Here is an 18,294-nt window from a genome sequence, read left to right on the forward strand (position 1 = left end):
ACCCTGGGGACTGGTATCTGCAGTTCCAGTGGCATGAACACCAAGGGATAGATGACCTTAACAACACTAATACCTCACAGGTGTAGCTGGGGATGGAATGAGGTCCATATCTGAAGGGCCCTGAACAATGCCCCACATGCAATCAGCACCACATGAAATGTTGGCATTTTTCTCATTGATACCTGCACTAAAGACTCCATCTCCAGAGACAGTTTTGGCTTCTTGCTAGCCCCTCCCCTTCCGACCAACACAGAAAAGGAGAGGCACAGCCAGCATCCAGATATCTCAGCTGTCAGATTTTTGGTGTGTTTAGAAATAAATGCTCACTGTAGGCTCCTGGAGATGCACCATCTCTCACTTTGTCCATCCACTGGCACTCACCACAGAGCCTCCTTTGTAAGTGCCTGCACGCACTTACCAGGCCAACGTCATCTGATACACTATGAGGAATTAAATCAGGCTGCTGTGTGTGTGTGTGTGTCCACAGCAAAACTGTGGCAATTTTATTGGGAGCAATCAGACCTTTTAAACCTTTATCAGAAGCAGAACATAATGACAATTGCCAGGATCAGTACAGTTGAAGTTGCTAGGATTCAATGACATTTACAAGCTATACAGGGTACACAATATTACTACCTAAGACCAACTGTCCTGTCAAGCGTCCATGCTTCCTTGATTTCTGAGGGAACATACATTGAAGCAGAGAGGCCTGAATACTGCACTGCCTGAGGCAGTGTGTCAGTCTCTCAGGAACTGGAAGGCACATTGTGCCCTAGGAGTCATGGACTCTAACCTGAAAATCTGAAGACACATGCCTATCAAGGCAGCTAGGCCAGGCCAACTTCATGGTTCCTTACTGCTTCTTTAACATTCAGAGACAGAGTTAAATCAGATCTACAAATTCTCAGGCATGTCTTTGTGTGAGGCTGGGATTCACCTGTCACTGGAACCTGGACAGCCTCAGTGGCTCCAGGGAACTAAGGGAAATGTGATTAGGTCAGAGACAGGTCACACAGCCATGTTCTCTGGGAATGGCCCCAAGATTCCAGGCTCCTGAGAAAGATAGTTACGTATGTCACATACCATCAAGGCAGGCCACCTGATAAGATGATGGCCATCTTGTTACCATCTGACTGCAGCAGCATGGGATCTCTGGGGGAAGCATACCACCAGGAGCCTTCCTAGGATCTTGAGCCATAGCATTGAAGTGGTGTTTTTCCAAAGTTCAAGGCAATTTGCTACTTAGCTATAATTGACACGCATCTGAGGGCCTTTGCAGCAGGCAAAAGGAAGCTTTTCCAGGGAGCTACCTGTGCTTGGAGGCAGGCTTCTGCACATGGGTTCTGATCTTTCTGGTAGTCTCCACCGATGCCCATCTCTGAGGACAATAGTGGACTGAGCTATTCTCAATTTTGGTCACCAGGTGGCAGCGTAGAAGGCCAAAACACACCGAAGATTGGAAGACTAGGTTCTGGTCTGAGAGTTTGGGTGAGATTTGGGGGGCAGATAGGTATTGTGGGTTATCTAGCATCCTCGGGTTCTGGGCTGGGCTGAAAGGAAGCAGACATTCCTCAAGGATGAAGCATCCTCAGAAGGATGTGGTTTTAGTGTGAGCTGGGTTCCCATCCAGAAAGGAGGTAGAACCATTGTTGCTATTTGAAGCTAAATGTATAAATGTTATTTGTTTCATAGTCTTCATTAATTGATAATAGATCATTGCTATAAGAGGAACCAATTAGGATTATTGAATACTAATATCAAGTCCTTACACGGCGCTTGCCACACCTGAGGCTGTTCAAGTGTCTCTGCTCCTCATTTAGCCTCCACAACAAAGTGAGGTTTAATATTACCGCCATTGTACAGGGAAATAGAGTACAGATGGCAGGTAAGATGCTAGTGTTGGGTGCAGCACCTCATCCCACACACGCAAGGCTAAATGTTGGATCAGCCATGCCCTTCCTGTGCACACAGGGCCAGCTGCTTGTTTGGGTTCTCTATGAGGCTGGCATCAGGGCAGCAAGACCCTGAGATCAGGTGCAGTCTGCAGCTCACAGTGCTCACTGGATGTCTTTCTCTTCTATTTATTTTTATTTTGTGGCACCAGGACGTAAGCAAGGGCTTCATGGCTCAGGAACGTCCTCTAACACTAAGCCACACTCCCAGCCCTTTCTTTATCTGTCAAAGGGTGGACTTCACTCTGGTGTCTCTCTACAATGCAACCCCCCTGTCTGAAATAAGCTCTGAGTGCCTGTGCCTGCAGCAGCTGTGGGTGACATGACCAGGTACAACAGATCTAGTGCCCGGGAAGACATGCCTGAGATCTCTCACTTCTCCTCCAGGCTGGACAAGGCCTGCATGAACTGGGATTCAAATGGGACTTGACACATAAGAAAGCATGCTACAGTGTGCGCTTGGGGGAAGGAAGAAACATTTATAACTGATCCTGGGATGGGGGAAGGACTGACATCCACAGGTCCCTTGGGCTTGTGTTCAGCCTAGCCATTTGGCCCTGCCATTAAGAAATGTTGTATAAGGCCTGCTCTTTCCATTTCTCTACTTGACTGGGTCTTGAGTGGGTGATGGCACCTAGAGCAAACTGTAGCACCAGGCCAGAGATGGGTTCCCTCACTTATTCTCTGCCCCACACACCTCGGGCTGCTGTCCTGCACTGTGGTGCAGACCACCACCCTTCCTATCTGAAAAGTCACTGTGGGCTCCTGAGACACTGGGCAGGGGTCAGGCACTGTGGAGACAACTATAAAGAGGCCTCTATTACAAAGTACGCCTTCAACATTATCTTTTACTTTTTATTGGTTGGTTGATTGATTTTTTTCTCGAGACAGGGTTTTTCTGTTTAAGAGTCCTGGATTTGTAGATTAGGCTGTCCTCAAACTCACAGAGATTGGCCTGTCTCTGCCTCCCAAGAGCTGAGTTTAAACCACAGGCTATTTTTTTCCTTTACATAAGCTAAGTTGCTGGGTCCTGGAAGATTTGTGATCCTGACACTTAGAGCCTTCCTTGGCGGTGAGTCTTTCAGCTTTACCTAACCTTACTACTGTCCTCATGGTTTCTGGCTGCTTTGAACTCTCCTTGAGCACCTTGGGAAGCTGCGTTTCTGATTTCAGCTGCTGGATCTCGAAGCTCCCGACTCGTGGTCTCAGTCACCGCTGTTTCAAACAGTTTGTGCAGGATGCAGGACTTCTTGCCCATTATCAGCCTTGGGGAAATTAACATGACTCTGGGGCATTTTTACTCACAATGAGGGGGAGTCTTTTTCCTGGCTCCCTGCATTATGACTGATGCAAATCCAGTCCTTAGTTTTCAGGAAGGGCCATGCCCTGACTGGTGCACACACTTTCATTCAGAATCAGCTTGTGATCACTTGTGTGGTCCACGTGGAGAGTTTCTCCAAAGTGGTCTTCCCCAGAGAGGGAACTGAGGGGCTGCTGTGAGAGCAGAAGCTTCATAGGCAAAGCCAGGGGAAGTAAAGAAGAGACAAGACATTGCCAAGGGTTAAGACTGGAGAAGGCAGGCTGGGAGGAGAAGCTACTGAGCATTAATGGTAGGGGGTCCCAGGACCCTTGGACTTGCAAGCTGTGACATTTGCCAGCACTGAGGGTCAAGAGTTCGAAAGCTTGGGGACCAGAGCTGTCATGCCTAGGCTTCCAATAGCTGCCCTGTACTAGGTTAAAGCCTAGGGCAATGAGTGTCCAACCTGAGCCTCTGGAGTCCGTTTCTGACCAAAGCTTTGGCTCCCAGGACCTCAGCTGCAGCCTCTAGCTCGGCCAGTAGAGCACTTAGGCCTGAGGCACCAGTACCTGAGAGTTTCTCCACTACCAATTCCCATCAGTGTAAAGTAGGGAATCCTGACTTAATGACTAGTAACAGGGATAGATACTGCTTTTCAATGGCTTGTATTACAGCTTTACCCATTAAGTCAGTCAGGCACGTCTATCTCTAGCCTGGAGCACTGGACGCTACTTCTGGGCGGGCCCTAAACTAAGGGCAGAACTGGGCGTGTCCTGGACCTCCGCCGCGCAGTAGGAGAACGCACCAGAAGACTGTTCCCTGCCATGCGCGCCAGGCACAGCATGGGAAGGCGCTCCTGTTGCCGGCGGCCCTTGCCGGTGGTGGCAAGTCTGGGTGCTGCGCTCCTGCTCCTGTGCGCCCTGCGTCCCGGTGAGTGCGCGGGCTCGGGGCTCTTCGTTGCTTCCTCAGCCTTCTGGAGCCACCTGGCACCTGCCTGTTGTTTTGGCTGGGACATCACCAGTGGAAGACAGGTGCCTTCCATTCCCGCAGGGAACGTCTTTTCTTGTCGCTGGTGAGATGACCATTGTCTGACTCCCTGTAGAGCTGCTGGTGGGAACTTTTGGTCAATCTAGAGATGCGTTGGTTACATTTGCCCCACTCTCTGAGCCTTGAGAAGTCAGTTTGCCCTCTGGCAGGGATGCCTGTCTTAATCTGAGATCCTGCTGAGTCTATACATCCACAGAGGAACTGCACAGGTCTATGCCGGCCTGGGGGGGGGGGTACCAGTTTCCACCAGGCATGTGGTCAGTTTCACTCTGAATGAGCCTAGGTCTCCTCTGATCCTCTGGCAGATAACTCACTTTACAGACTAAGCTGAGGGCAGAGGTCAGGTGTGGAGTGGCTTAGAGGTACCTGGGCAGTGGGCTACTTTTCTGACGGTTTGTCCGTCTTTAGTCTGTGTGTATGGGGTCTGCTCACTTCCAGACAGGTTCTTACTCAAGGGTGGACAGGGCCATTAGCTGAGAGTGACTCAGGACAAGGGAAAATTGTTTTCAGAATGGTACTGATCCATGGAGGACCTCAATGACCAGCAGGCTTGTAGGTTGGAGGTCACTCAGCAAGCTGAACCTACTATCTGTGCCCTCCCAGGGCCTTAACAGTCTCATCTATGGAATAGGTGCTGACTCCACACTTACAGGGATTTTGGGAGGGTGAGTTTGAATGTTACAGTAGACAGTGCTTGGCCCCCAGCCCGTTCATCACACTGGCTTCATCCTTAGGGACCCCTGGGAAGGATGCCAGGTGAACAGAACTGGGAAGGCCTCAGGAGTAGTCACCACGCCTGTGTCTACTCACTCTGCCAATTAACAAACTCTGTGTAACCAGATGTAAGTGACTGTGCCAGGGCACCCCTGCAAGCCCCCCCCCCCCAAGGGAGCCTTCTCTTTACTGAAGACCGGTAGGTGAATGGCTACTCCTGTATAGGTGCTTTCTCATGTCTAAGATGTCCCTTGGCCCGGTCTGGGTGTGGTCGCAGTGTCTGCTGATGTCACAGTCTCTGTCTACCCTGTCATTCATTGTAGACAAATGTTTACCCAGTCCTGGGCCACAACGGCTCAGGTCCCTCAGGGCCCAAACACTGTTTTGGGGTATGAGTGGATAGTCTGGCACTGGGGTGTGTCTGCAGAGAGGCATGTGTCTGGGTGGCCATGAGGATGTCTTCATGCCTTTCGGGACACATCTCTCCTGCCACCTCCTCCAGCCAGGTTTGGGAAGAAAAGCAACCGTAGCCCTGGACCCCCTCCTCTCCAAGGGAAGCTAGGGGGAAGGGGTGTGAACGGGAGCAGGGGAGGGAAAGTGCAAGCATGGTTAGAGAAGGGGCTGCGTGCTCTCCCCTTACCAGCTTCGCTCGGGTAGGGTTGATATTTACTCCTGTCATCCCCAGGCTGGTCTCATGCTGTCTTCCCTGGGAAGTCCCCACTGACCCTAGCTTCATTCCCTCTGGTCTGAGATGGGTCTCTTGAGCTTTCCCAGTTTCCACCCCTCACCTCCCAGTCTCTAGATCTGAAGTTCTCAACTTGTGGGTGGTGACCTATTTGGGAGTTGAACCACCCCTTTCGTAGGGGTATCCTAAGATCGTTGGAAAACACAGATATTTGCATTACAATTTATAACAGCAGCAAGATTACAGTTATGAAGTAGCAGTGAAAATAATTTTATGGTTGGATCACCACAACGTGGGGAACTGTATTAAAGGGTCTCAGCATTAGGAAGGGTGAGAGCTGCTTCTCTAGATGTTCACACTCCTCAGTAGTAGGTTTCCGGCCACCCAACTTTTCAGGCAGTCTTGGGCCAGCAAGAGCCCAAGTTCATCTAGAGCTAGCTCTCCACCCACCTTGCAGGGAGAAATGTGTGCTTATGGTAGGCGCTGGCTGGGAGACAGCGGGAAGGTCTGGTCTTGCAGCAGGGGTAGGATCTCACTGTGCCAGGCCTCAAGGGGACATGCCTCTGTTTTTGCAGTCAAGTCTCAGCCATAAGGGGATCATGGGAAAGATTTGTGGGTCAAGGAGAGCTCAGGGCCCAGGAGAATCCCAATGTCATACCTCAGCTGAAAGTCTAAGACAGGCCTTGTCCCTTCCTGCTCCTGGGAATGAGGTGTCACTGCCACCATCTGCTGGGCAAATGGAACACTGAGGGGTTACAGGTTATGTCTGGGTTCCAGCTGCTCCAGGGATCTCATTGGTCTCTTTCTAGTGGGGAGTCCATTCTAGTCTCCCTGCCCAGGATCTGCTACCGGCACTGACTCAGCCTAGGGTCACTATGGTGGAATGGGACAGCTGCCCTAGACACCTCTGTCACTAGTATGGGCCCCCTTGCTCCTTTGTCTGTCTGGGCTTCCCTGCTGCACAGACGTGCACAGCTCTATGTTTGCTGAGCCTGTGGCCACATAGTCTCTGTATGGGAGCTGGAGAACTTACATATGTCTCGCCTCGAAGAGTTGCATTTTGACACTAAAACCACAGGTCTCATGCCATCTGCTCTTAGACATGCCCTGAGGGGTTTGGGGTTTGGGGTGATCTGATCTGTCAAGTGGGAGAGCACAGGAGTCTTAGAGCCCCTTGGCTTAAATGCCAGACTGGTTAGCAAAAGGAGGGGGTGTGGCTGCTGCGATAGAGCTCCCAAGAGACCCACCAGGCCCAGCTGGACTCCAGAGCTCAGGAACTCAGAGTCCTTGGAGAAACGGTCTCTGGCAGGTCAGTCAGTTCCAGTAGGAGCAGGGAGGCACATGTCATCAAGGGAAAAGAAGCCACTTTCTTAAGTCAAGAATTTTTAGGTCAGGATTTGAGTCCTAGAGCTCAGAGTCAGGGGAGGGAGCACACTGGGGGAGATGGGACAGCTGCTCTGCACCGCAGCCTCACCATAGGGTCTCTGTGGCAGCTCCACTGCTGCCCCTAGGGTCTGTTTGCTCTGTTGCCATCCTTCCCTGGAATGATGATTTGGGCTTATTTTTTTCTATTATACAAAGCAAAGATATTTGGGACAGACTTTGAAAAGAAGCTCAGAAGTTGACTAGATGGGAAACTGAATGGGCTGGTTACTTGTTGTTGTTATAAACTTGACACAAGCTCGTGGTCATCTGGGAAGAGAAAACCTCAGTTGAGACCATGTCTCCATCAGATTGGCCTGTAGGCAAGTCTGTAGGGACATTTTTGTGATTAATGACTGCTGTTGGAGAGCTCAGGCCATTGTGGGCAGTGCCACACCTGGGCAGGTGGGCCTGGTGCATAAAAAAGGATCCTTTTTGTATAAAAAAGGATGCTGAGCAAACCAGTAAACAGTGCCCCCCCATGGTCTCTGCTTTAGTCGCTTACCCTAGTTGCCTGCCTTGAGTGACTTTCCCCACTGATGGACTGCGTCCTGTGATGAAATAAACCTTTTCCTCCCCACATGGCTTTTGGTCATGGTACTTTATCACAGCAACTGAAAGCAAATTAGGACAGAGAACAGTAAGCACTAAGAAAGGGGTTTGAACCCATGTGGACATATGCCCATTGGAGGAGTAGGAGGCCTGTGGGTGATGCGCAATGCTGGGCTGGTGTAATGTGGATCTGGTGATGGCTGGTCAGATAGGGATTCTATCACAGCAGCTGGCTTGTCAAAGTCTGTGAATAAAGATAACCGGAAAGAGGCAGATTGGCCTTTCTTCCTGTGAAAAGCTTGTGTAATATGTTCCACTCTCCCTTCAGGGTAACCACAGGAAAGGATGCCCAGGACACTGAATGGCAGGTCTCCCCAAAAGCCCTTTTGGGGGTTCTGAGTGGGGCCAGCATACCTGAGGCTCTGACCTAGCTCCTGCTGGTGTTTCTGTTGGTTTGTCTTGCAACAGGGCAGTGAGAACTTATTAACCAAGATGTGGCTGTTGCAATGTGCCCTGGGCTAGACTCACCCACCCATGCCCCATCCCCCAAAGCAACCTGCCCTCCCCTGCCTGGGGTATGGGGCTCCTTACTGGAAGTGCAGGCTGAGGACTGACTGAGGTCAGCTTTCTTGGAGTTTTCTAGGGGGTTTCAGCACAAGGGTGTGTCCTGCGGTCACTCACCCTCTGTGACCTTGTGTGTCCTGCCCCTCCCCACCATGGCTAGCACTTCCTCCTTAGTAAAGCAGAGCTTGGGGGCCCTGTGGATGATGAGCAGGAGTCCGAAAGGGGAAGCCCGTCTTTAGCAGTGCAGACCCTGGAATCTGAGATGTACCCTTTCTTTGGACCCAGTCAGCCTTGAGTGGTTTGGCCTCTTGACTGTCAGTTGCCCTATCTAACAACTGGGAAAGTGAGTGTCCATTCAACAGGAGAACATAGGTCAGTGTCACGCAGCACAATGCCACAGTGTCCAGTGTCACCTGCCCCAGACAACAACAGTCGCACCATGTGCTGCCACAGGAGCATCAGTAATCCCTCTGCTGTGGCCCATGGAACCTTATCCAGGATTTCCTTCCATCTGCGTAGGCACTGAGTCCATGTAAGGCTGGGCACCAGAAGTTCTGGTGCTTCTCCTGTTGGTGTCTTGGGCCAAGGAAAGCAGCCTGCCTGGACAGTCAGCATATTCCTGCTTGTCCCAGGCCTGCTTCCCATCCCATAGGCCTGCTCTGGTGTCCTTCCAAAGCACAGTTGCTCCCAGGCTCTCTGCCTCCACACTACGCTTTCTCTGCTGCATGCCAAGGCTGTTCCCATCTATCTCCTTTATTGGCACTCCAGTCCTTCCTCTGTTCCTTCCCCTTCTCTCTCTCCTCTCGAAGGTGGGGTGGTTTTTAGCTTCCCTGCTGCTGCTCAGCTGCTTGGGGTTAGGCCCTAACCAGTGCTTCTCAACTTTTCTCATGCTGTGACCCTTTAATACAGTTCCTCATGTTGTGGTGATCCCCAACCATAACATTATATTCATTACTACATAGCTGTAATTTTGCAACTGCTATCAACCATAATGTGCATATCTGATGCACAGATGGTCTTAGGCAACCCCTGTGAAATGGCCGTTTGACCCCCCACAGGCTGAGAACCACTGGGTTAGGAGGAGTCTTAGTTCTGCCCTGGCTCCTCCCTGGCTAAACAAAGCTGCTGTCTCTCCATTCTGTTTTGTGTGTCTTGACAGAGGGGAGGGAGTACAGCTGAGAGCAAGTCAAGCAAGGCTGGGGGTGAAGGTGCTGGGGATTTATTTGGAGCTAGTGTCAGTGGTCCTTAGTGGACCCATGGACTATAAGGGCAACCCTTTCTGATCAATGTATACACACACCCACACCCACACACCATTCCTTCTATAGTCTGCCTGAACTTGCCACCAGACCTGGTGCCTTGATTCTTCATTGGTAGGGTGGAGATAGCCTAGCCCTGTAATCTGTGACCACAGCTATTCTGGGACCCCTGGTGTCTGTCCTCCACCCACTGGCCCTTGGCATCTGTTATGGAACCCACTCTTAGGCAGCTGTGGTCTGGCCAGAAAACTAAAGGCCTTGGGCAAGGAGTGGTTTCTAGAACAGTAGCCTCTGCATAGGTCTGGAGGGTAAGATTGCTCTGATGTGATCCTTCAAGACCTCTCTCTAACCCTGCCCACAGACCTAGAGGGAACCAGGGCCCTGTAGTTCTTGCTGAGGCTCTAAGAAGACCCCTTCATGGGTGGCCTTGAGTGATATCTCTAACCTGGAGAATAGTGAGAACACATTCTCCCCTGGTGTTGAGAGACTTGCATGTTGCAACCCTGATGCCAGTTGCTGTATTAGTACTGTCCCCTCTCCAGGAGGCTCATTCTATGATAAAGGTGTTGTTCTGTCAAAAGGACTCATAGGCTTCCAGGGCCTTTCACAGTGCCTCATCAAGCCTGGTGACCTCACTCTGACAGCCTGCAACCTGGCTGCGGCATCGGCCAGCCCTTTCTGGATGCTCACAACACAGACCTAGGGGCTGGACAGCCATCAGGCCTGTGAGATCCTCAGGACCCTAAGGAAGCAGGGCCTGAGACAGGGTGAATAGAAACAGATGGGGCTGGGTGCTCTTTCCACAGGGCAGGTAGCTCCTTTCCTCTTGTCCCCTGTACTTGCCACACTTCAGTGGTGGAGTGTAGGGCATGAGGTGAGAATGACCCCAAGGACAATGCCCTACCAGTGACAATCACCTATCAAATACCCAGGAGGAAAAGGAGACACTGGAAGAAAATGGAGTTACATTAAGTGGGTTAACTAGGTCCCAGGTGTGCTGCCAAACCACACCTTGTCTAGAGCTAGCAGTGATCTCTCTCTCCTTATGCTCTTCAGCATTTGAAAACAAAGCTCTGGGCTCCAGCTGGTTTGGTGGAGTGAGGAAGAGTCCCCTACAGCTGTTGCATGACCTGGACCAGGTAAGTGGCTGGAATGCCCTCTTATATCCTAGATAGGAGGCCACAGTAACCTGGATACCTGCTTTGTCCAGTATGGGCCTCAGGGCTTCCTGTCCAGCCTGAAAGACCAATTTTCCCCTTTATCATCTCTCCCACCACAACTGAGGCCTGTGATTGTCCTATGCTATGTATTGCAGATACAGGGAGGTAACACATTGCCATGCCTGTCCCAGGGCACCAGTGAACAGATGGTCATAAAGCCATGCCTGTTCCAGGGCAAGAAACAAATGCTCATTAACCTATGCCTGTCCCAGGAATTTAAGTAGATGGTCATTAAGCTCCCAAATTTTAATATGTGGTACAACAAATGAATGTTCAGAGGAAGCTGGCCCCATCTCCAAGCAGATGGAGCAAATGGCCCTACTGGGACTGCACACAGACGTGCCATCTCTCTCTCTCTCTCTCTCTCTCTCTCTCTCTCTCTTTCACACACACACACACACACACACACACACACACACACACACACACACACACATAGTACAAACACTCTTTGGCTCAGGATGGATGGGGTTGGCACCCAAGGAACCCAGCATGCTTCAATATAGTTAAGTCAAAACAGTCCTAACATCTGGGAGCCTTGATGCTCAGCCACTTGGCTGTACAGCATACCATAGATAAACCAGCTCCCCTAGAGGTGGTGTGCATCAGCTGAATTTATTATCATCTCCTCCTACGGAGAGGGATCTACACACAATGTCACCCCAGCCCAGGAAAATGTCTGTTATCAAAACTAGCAGCAACTTCTTCTGATTGCCACCAGAAAGAAAGAAAGAAAGAAAGAAAGAAAGAAAGAAAGAGAGAGAGAAAGAGAAAGAGAAAGAGAGAAAGAGAGGAAGAGAGAAAGAGAGAAAGAAAGAAAGGAAGGAAGGAAGAAAGGAAGGAAGGAAAAGAAAGAAAAGAAGCCTAACATCATGCAAGTAGGACCAACTGAATGTCACTAGGAGACCCTGGCCCACAGCCAAAGGAACACATAGATAGCATGTATTGAGCACCTACTGTATGTAAGCCATTCGCTTGTGCTGAGATTTAGTGGCAAACAGCTGGACCTACCCTCACAGAGCAGATAGCACAACCAGGTTAGGAATAGTCTGACCAGCTCATACACTTACATGAAACTTAATTGTGCTCTGAGGGAGTAGTGGGGATTACAAGGAATTCTCCAAGGGGATTCTGGTAGAAATGGGGAGAGACTGCTCTCTGAGAATGGGGCTTGTACTGTGATTTGAAGAGGAAAAGCAAGCACCACAGGAAACGGCCAGGCCAACAGCCTGGTAGCAAGGTGGGCAGAGAGGTTGTCTGCAGTGTGCCTGGAAAGCAGGCAGCATGCCACAGGGCCCACACTGTGGCAAGGGCAATGGGGAGCCATGGAGGATTTTAAGCGGGAGCAGCAGGGTCAGAAGATTCTCTTGGACTGCTCTGTGGGCAGTGGTGGGGGTGCATAGGGATGTTTGCTGAACCTAGCCACACCCCAGGGTTGCAGATAAGGAAGTCTTGGTCCAAAGAGGCTGTCTGGATAACCCACGGCTGCACACTGATCAGGAGAGGGGGAGAACAGACTCTCAGGGGTTCCCAGATTCCACTAGCTCTGCAGCCTTCAGAGGGGCAGACGGATCCTCACAGTCCCAGCATCCAGGAATGATTGAAGTCCAATCCTTAGAGACCACCTACATTGCCACTGGAGAAATAGCAGCAATAGATGGGAGGCTGAAGCAAGGGGCTGAGGACCCTGCAGAAGTCATGGAGCTTATAAAACCCTGAGTCAGCTGGGCAGCTGGGAAGCTAAGTGGGAGGAACAAGGGCTGTCATGTAGGATGTAGCACCAACCATGGAGTCCCAGGGGCCCTAAGTTTAAAAGCCAGCCTCTGCACAAAAATGGCATGACCTCAGGCAACTCACTTCTCCCCAGCCTGGGTTTTGCATCTGCATGAGGTAGTGATGCCTGTTTTAGAACAGTAACACTGTTGACAAAAAGGCCAGCAGCTCATGGGACAGCAATGGCACACTGTCCCCTGTCATCCTGGGTGTTATTTCTGCTACAGATTTGTAGCCTCACAACTGCAAGATGACTGCCATCCTCACCAAAGAGGATTCCAGGACGGGGTGGGTGGATAAAGATTTAGGTCCTCCTGCCCCATGCCATGTGGCTTTGTATCCTAAGGAACAGCCTTTCCCAGGAGCCAACTTCCCCACATCTCGGCTCAGAGCCAGGCCACATACCCTACACTCATGTCTTCTGTGACAGTACAAGGCTGCATGGCTGGTTCTTCTGAGGTCAGGCATGGCTCCCAACACTGTGGGTCAACTGATGAAGAGGGAGGTGAGGTAAGGAGTGGCTGGCATTCCTCCACAAGGATGTGCTGGGCTCTAAGGAGGTTGAGGCCAGCTGGCTTGTGGGGCTCTGGGTATAGCCAGGCTTCCAAAGCCACTCCTCATGGTAAGATCCCACAGACCCTGTGGCTGAACTTGGCATGGTGAGAAGGAACCTCAGTGAAGCACAAGTCTCCTCATCCAGGCCCTGGTCCTCTCCAGATGGGGGTGAGTCCTTGTGTGGGCTTCCAGGCAAGTTCTAGGCATGTACATTTTAACTCTTCTAAAATGTCACTTTCTGGCATTCAGGCTGTGTGTCTCTGCTTGTTCATCTCTCTGCTTAGCCCTCCTTTGAATTAACTCATGCAGAATGACTGACACAGGACCCCTCAAGACATCACCATCCCTCTCCCTCCAGCTCTAATGCCTGTCACAGCCTGTGGGTTCTGGGCTCTGTCACCTGTTGAGGGAAAAGGTGCCCCTCCACCCATCCTTTCTGAAATGTTGTTTTCTTCCCTCCCTCATAAAACACAAAGTTCAAGACTCTTAATTAATCCTAGACTTCTGCAGAATTCTTTTAAGGGCTTCAGAAACACATGTGGACATGTGGACACACACCACATGCTCCCATGCCACATGTGTCCATGATTTCGTGCTGGTGCTGGGGCTCCACCATTTCTGCCTCTGTTGTGGCCTCTGAGCTGAAAAATAGTCTGAAATAACTCAACATAAATGTACTCTTTTGATATGGTTGATTTAGTGGTTTTCATATTTTACAATGTAGTCAGGAAAAAAAGGGGTGGGGTGGGTGGGAATCATACAATGGTTGACCTTTTAGGCCTGGCTTCTTCCCCCCAGCATAATGCTCTCAAGGTCAATCTGTGTTGTCATATTTATCATACATTCATTCATAATTGCTGACTAATATTGTTATGGATATACCATATACTATTTATTGATTTGTCAGATGATGGACTTTTAGGCTGTTTTCACTTTTTCCTAATAGGAATAATGAACATTCATGTACAAGTTTCTATGTGCATTTGCTTTTAGTTGTTTGGCAGCTGTGAGCTATGGGTAGGCAGCAGGGAGCAGCAGAAAATGGTATCCCACGGTGTTATAGTCCTTATCAGGCCATATACTATAGTATATAGACTATAGGCTATATTGAGTATATAGCCTATATAGTATAGTATATAGACTATAGGCTATATTGAGTATATAGCCTATATAGTATAGTATATATATTATATACTGAAGTATGGGGTTTTTAGTGCTACTGCTGCTCCTATGTCAGTGCAGAGTCAGAATTCCTTAACCCTTCACATGAGCTAACATCACAATGCTTAGGCTTACGTCTGAGACAATGAGCCCTAAAGACCTGGCAGCCTTCTATAACTTTCTAGCAAGCAGGACACACTTTCCCCATCTCTGGCACTAATCCTTCTCTCCTTCTTCAACCCCAGCTCTTCACCCTCTCTCTGGTCTTTCCTTGCCCTTCTTCCTGCCCTGGCCATTTCCTAATGTTTAGCTGCCAGGCAACTGGCAACCTTGCCCTTCAGCTCAGGTGCAGCAGTTGCCCTTCCCCCTCTGAGCTGCCTCTCCTGCCCTCTCTCTGCTACCATCTCAGCCCACAATACAGAAAGGAGGCAAGAAAAGACCCTCCAGAGAAGGACCCAATGCTGCAATAGCAGAACAGTGCAGAGGGTCTTACAGAGAAGCAGTCAGCCTTCTGCTCACACAGCCCAAGAAGGGGAGCTGATACCAAACAGCCATTCGTTTCTTTAGCATGCCACAGGCAGAGAGGCTTGGATTGGGAACATTTAAGGACCTGGGGCACAGGAACAGATGAGAATAGACATTTGCTCTCCCTGCGACCCAGGTAGAAATGGCTGCTGGGTTTCCAGCTCTGTAATAACGAAAGTCTGGAAAATAAAAACAGTTCCCCCACCCCTGGTTGAAGCTGTGCCTTCAGGAGCCAGAGGAAGCAGCTAGGGTCTTTGTACAGTTTTCTCAAGGTGTCTGTAGCGTGTTCAGGATGCCCCTGCTGGTGTAGGGGGAGTTTGGCTATCTGCCTGCTATCCCTTTACACAGCAGAGCCAGGGGAAGTCTGGCAGCTGCTTGGGACCCAAATTACTCACTCCCCAAAGTCTTTATTTTCTGAATAAATGAACAGCAGACGGGTGGTACAATTATCATTAACACTTTGAGTAACTAGTAGACTTTAACAGGGCTCTGCACTGGAGGTAGTTACACCTCCTCCGGCTCATATCCATGCAGGTGGAATGGCAGCAGGAGCTAATGAGGAACCTATTTGAAGAAGAATACACTTGAATGGATACTTTGTAAACACAGCCTGGTTTTTTTTAAATGGCTGGGGCAGGCTAAGTGGATCATGTCCATGGTCCTCTTATTAGGACTTAATTCATAGAGCTATACTGTGTCTGGTATACAGGAAGTGCCAGATTAATGCTGGTGGTTGTTTTTTTGTTTATTTGGTTGGTTTAGTTTGGTTTCTCACAGAGGAAAGCTGGGCTGGGAAAAAGTCAAGCTTCCTGACCAAGCACTATGATTACAACTCGCTGGTAGAGGGCTGCAGAGATGGATTGGGATTAAGAGCACTTGTAGAGAACCCAGGTTCAAATTCCAGCACCCCTATGGTGGCTCATCCCCACTAGTAATTCCAGTTCCAGAGGATCCAGTGTCCTCTTCTGGGCACTGAATGCACGTGGCACACAAATATACCTGCAGACAAAATACCCATACACATAAAATAAGAAACTTTGCTGGGGGTAAATAAATCAAGGTCCAAAGAAACATGCCTATTTATTAATACAGAATCAATACATTTATTTAACCACCTCACACATAAAAGCTCAATATCATACAAGTAGCTGAATGGCTGTTGCCAAGGGATAGCTATGCCCCAATGATAGCCAGGGCACAGCCTTTCTGTTGTCCTTGTTAGAGTGGGTGAGGTAGGGAAGACACATGAGGCAGCAGAAATTAACCCACAGTGGATATGGTCTATGTGTGTCTGCGGTTATGTGCCGTGAGCCCCCTGGGCCATCCTTCTCTTTCCAGCTTAGCCAGTCCTGTAATAACTCATTTTCTGCAATCCTATTGTTCACAACAGTACCCAGCTTATCTGGTTCCGCATATCCTTCCCGCCTCAGCAGTTAGAGTCATTTTCTCCTAATTTCGGGCCAGATTCTGCCTCCAGACCAGGCAGAGACTGATGCCACTTCTGGGTTTCCAGTTCCCAATCAGGGATCCCCTGCCTGAGTCCCTTGGTGCATATCCTCTGTGCAGCCTCCTGCCCTGGAACCCGCTGTACTCTAACACCACCATCGCTTGTCGCCTGCAGGGTCCGCGCTCCGCGATGGCCGAGGTGCACCAGCAGCGGCGTGAGCTGCTCCGCCGGGCCTGCAGCCGCCACACCCGACGCCAACGCCTGCTGCAGCCGGAGGACCTGCGGCACGTGCTGGTGGACGACGCGCACCGGCTGCTGTACTGCTACGTGCCCAAGGTGGCCTGCACCAACTGGAAGCGTGTGCTGCTGGCGCTGCGCGGCCGTGGGGATCCAAGCGCGATTCCTGCGCACGAGGCGCATGCGCCTGGCCTGCTGCCCTCGCTGGCCGACTTTACGCCGGCTGAGGTCAACTGGCGGCTGCGCGACTACCTGACCTTTCTCTTCGTGCGGGAGCCCTTCGAGCGCCTGGCGTCAGCCTACCGCAACAAGCTGGCGCGGCCGCACAGCGCGGCCTTCCAGCGGCGCTATGGCACACGCATCGTGCGTCGCCTACGACCACACGCACAGCCCGATGCGCTGGCCCGCGGCCACGACGTGCGCTTCGCCGAGTTCTTGGCCTACTTGCTCGACCCGCGCACGCGCCGTCATGAGCCCTTCAACGAACACTGGGAGCGCGCACATGCGCTGTGCCATCCGTGCCTAGTGCGCTATGATGTAGTGGGCAAGTTCGAGACGCTAGCAGATGATGCCGCCTTCGTGCTGGACCTGGTGGGTGAGCCTGGGCTACGTTTCCCTGCTCCACCGCTGAGGCCAGAGAAGGACCTGACGCGTGAGCAGGCCCGGCGCCTTTTCCAGGACATCAGCCCCTTCTACCAGCGTCGCCTCTTTAACCTCTATAAGATGGACTTTCTGCTCTTCAATTACTCTGCCCCTTCCTACCTGCGACTGCAATAAGGGTGTTGGGTGCAATAGTGCCAGTGGCTGCTGTGACCAGGAGGCCACCAGGAGGTCTGGAACGAACCTGGTTGTGTGGATTGGAGACCTTATCCAGTGGGCCTGACAAAGAGTCTAGCCACTGGTCACACTCATTCGGACTGGGTAGGGTACAGGTTGCTTTAGGTGACCACACACTTGTCAGGCCATTTCTGCTGTTAGTTTGATGCATGTCTCTTCCTCCCCCTCTCTTCCTCCCCCTCTGCAGATGTCAGGCTTCTTCCTAGGACTCCAGGTTTGTAGTTTTTTGGTTTGGTTGTGAGAGGCCATTTCTCAGTCTTGTCTGTGTAGAACCTGTCCATGGCATGGTGCTACAAGACAGAATGTCATGGCTTGGTTCAGTGTGGCCTAAGGTCCAGCCCTATGTCCTCTTCTCTCAGGCTGGCAAGGGCACACATGGCTGGAGAGAAACTGTGCCCTGGCCAGCTTCGGGACAAGAGGTATGGCCACTCTTGTCAGCATTTACTGCTTAGGAGTTAACATGAGCTGCCTGCCACCCCAGCAGTCACAGGATGGTGAGCAGTACCACTCCACATCTACCTGGCTGGTCTACCTTTGATCTCAGCCTTGCAAGAGGCTGGATCTTCCCCCGTGTCAGCAGAGGCCAAGATGCAATACTGTGGCAGCTTTTTCAGCTCACTTTTTTTTGTTGTTGTTTGTTTGTTTGTTTTTTTAAAAAATAAATACGTTTTGTTACATTTTCACTTTGGGGAGCTTCTCTGCTTCAATGAGCCATGTACCTGCCAGATGTTAGGCATCTCTGTCTCTCTGAACCAGTTTCCTTTGCTGGTAAGTGGCTCAGGAATGCAAGGTGGCAGGCAAAGCAGAACAAAGTGACCATGGAACCTAGGTCACCTCTACAGCAGCCCCCGGGTGGTGGCGAAGGTGGCAGCAAGAGAGCAGCTGGAGTTCTGGAGAGCAGCTAGGAATGACAGGGAGCAGAAGTTGTAGAGAGGAGACAAGGGACGGTAGAGAGAAGGCCAAGAGCAGTGGCTGAAGAAAAATGGCTGGGAACCCTGGGGAGCGGAGGAATCTGACACCCAGTACCTGTTCAGAAGCTGTGACAGT

At 50.8% G+C, this 18,294-nt stretch overlaps 1 protein-coding gene across 1 annotated transcript; it reads left to right on the forward strand.

Annotated features, from left to right (window-relative positions):
• Positions 1–4,052: 4,052 nt before the first annotated feature.
• Positions 4,053–17,930, forward strand: Chst13 (carbohydrate sulfotransferase 13). Its single transcript, XM_085840327.1, has 3 exons — positions 4,053–4,179; positions 10,549–10,631; positions 16,348–17,930. Exons 1-3 carry the CDS (start codon positions 4,074–4,076, stop codon positions 17,185–17,187), a joined length of 1,029 nt encoding a protein of 342 aa, XP_085696453.1. The 5' UTR covers positions 4,053–4,073; the 3' UTR covers positions 17,188–17,930.
• Positions 17,931–18,294: the final 364 nt, after the last annotated feature.

This window comes from Mus caroli, unplaced genomic scaffold (genome assembly GCF_978045245.1).
Source record: "Mus caroli unplaced genomic scaffold, Mus_caroli_1 scaffold_7, whole genome shotgun sequence".
NCBI classification, from domain to species: domain Eukaryota; kingdom Metazoa; phylum Chordata; class Mammalia; order Rodentia; family Muridae; genus Mus; species Mus caroli.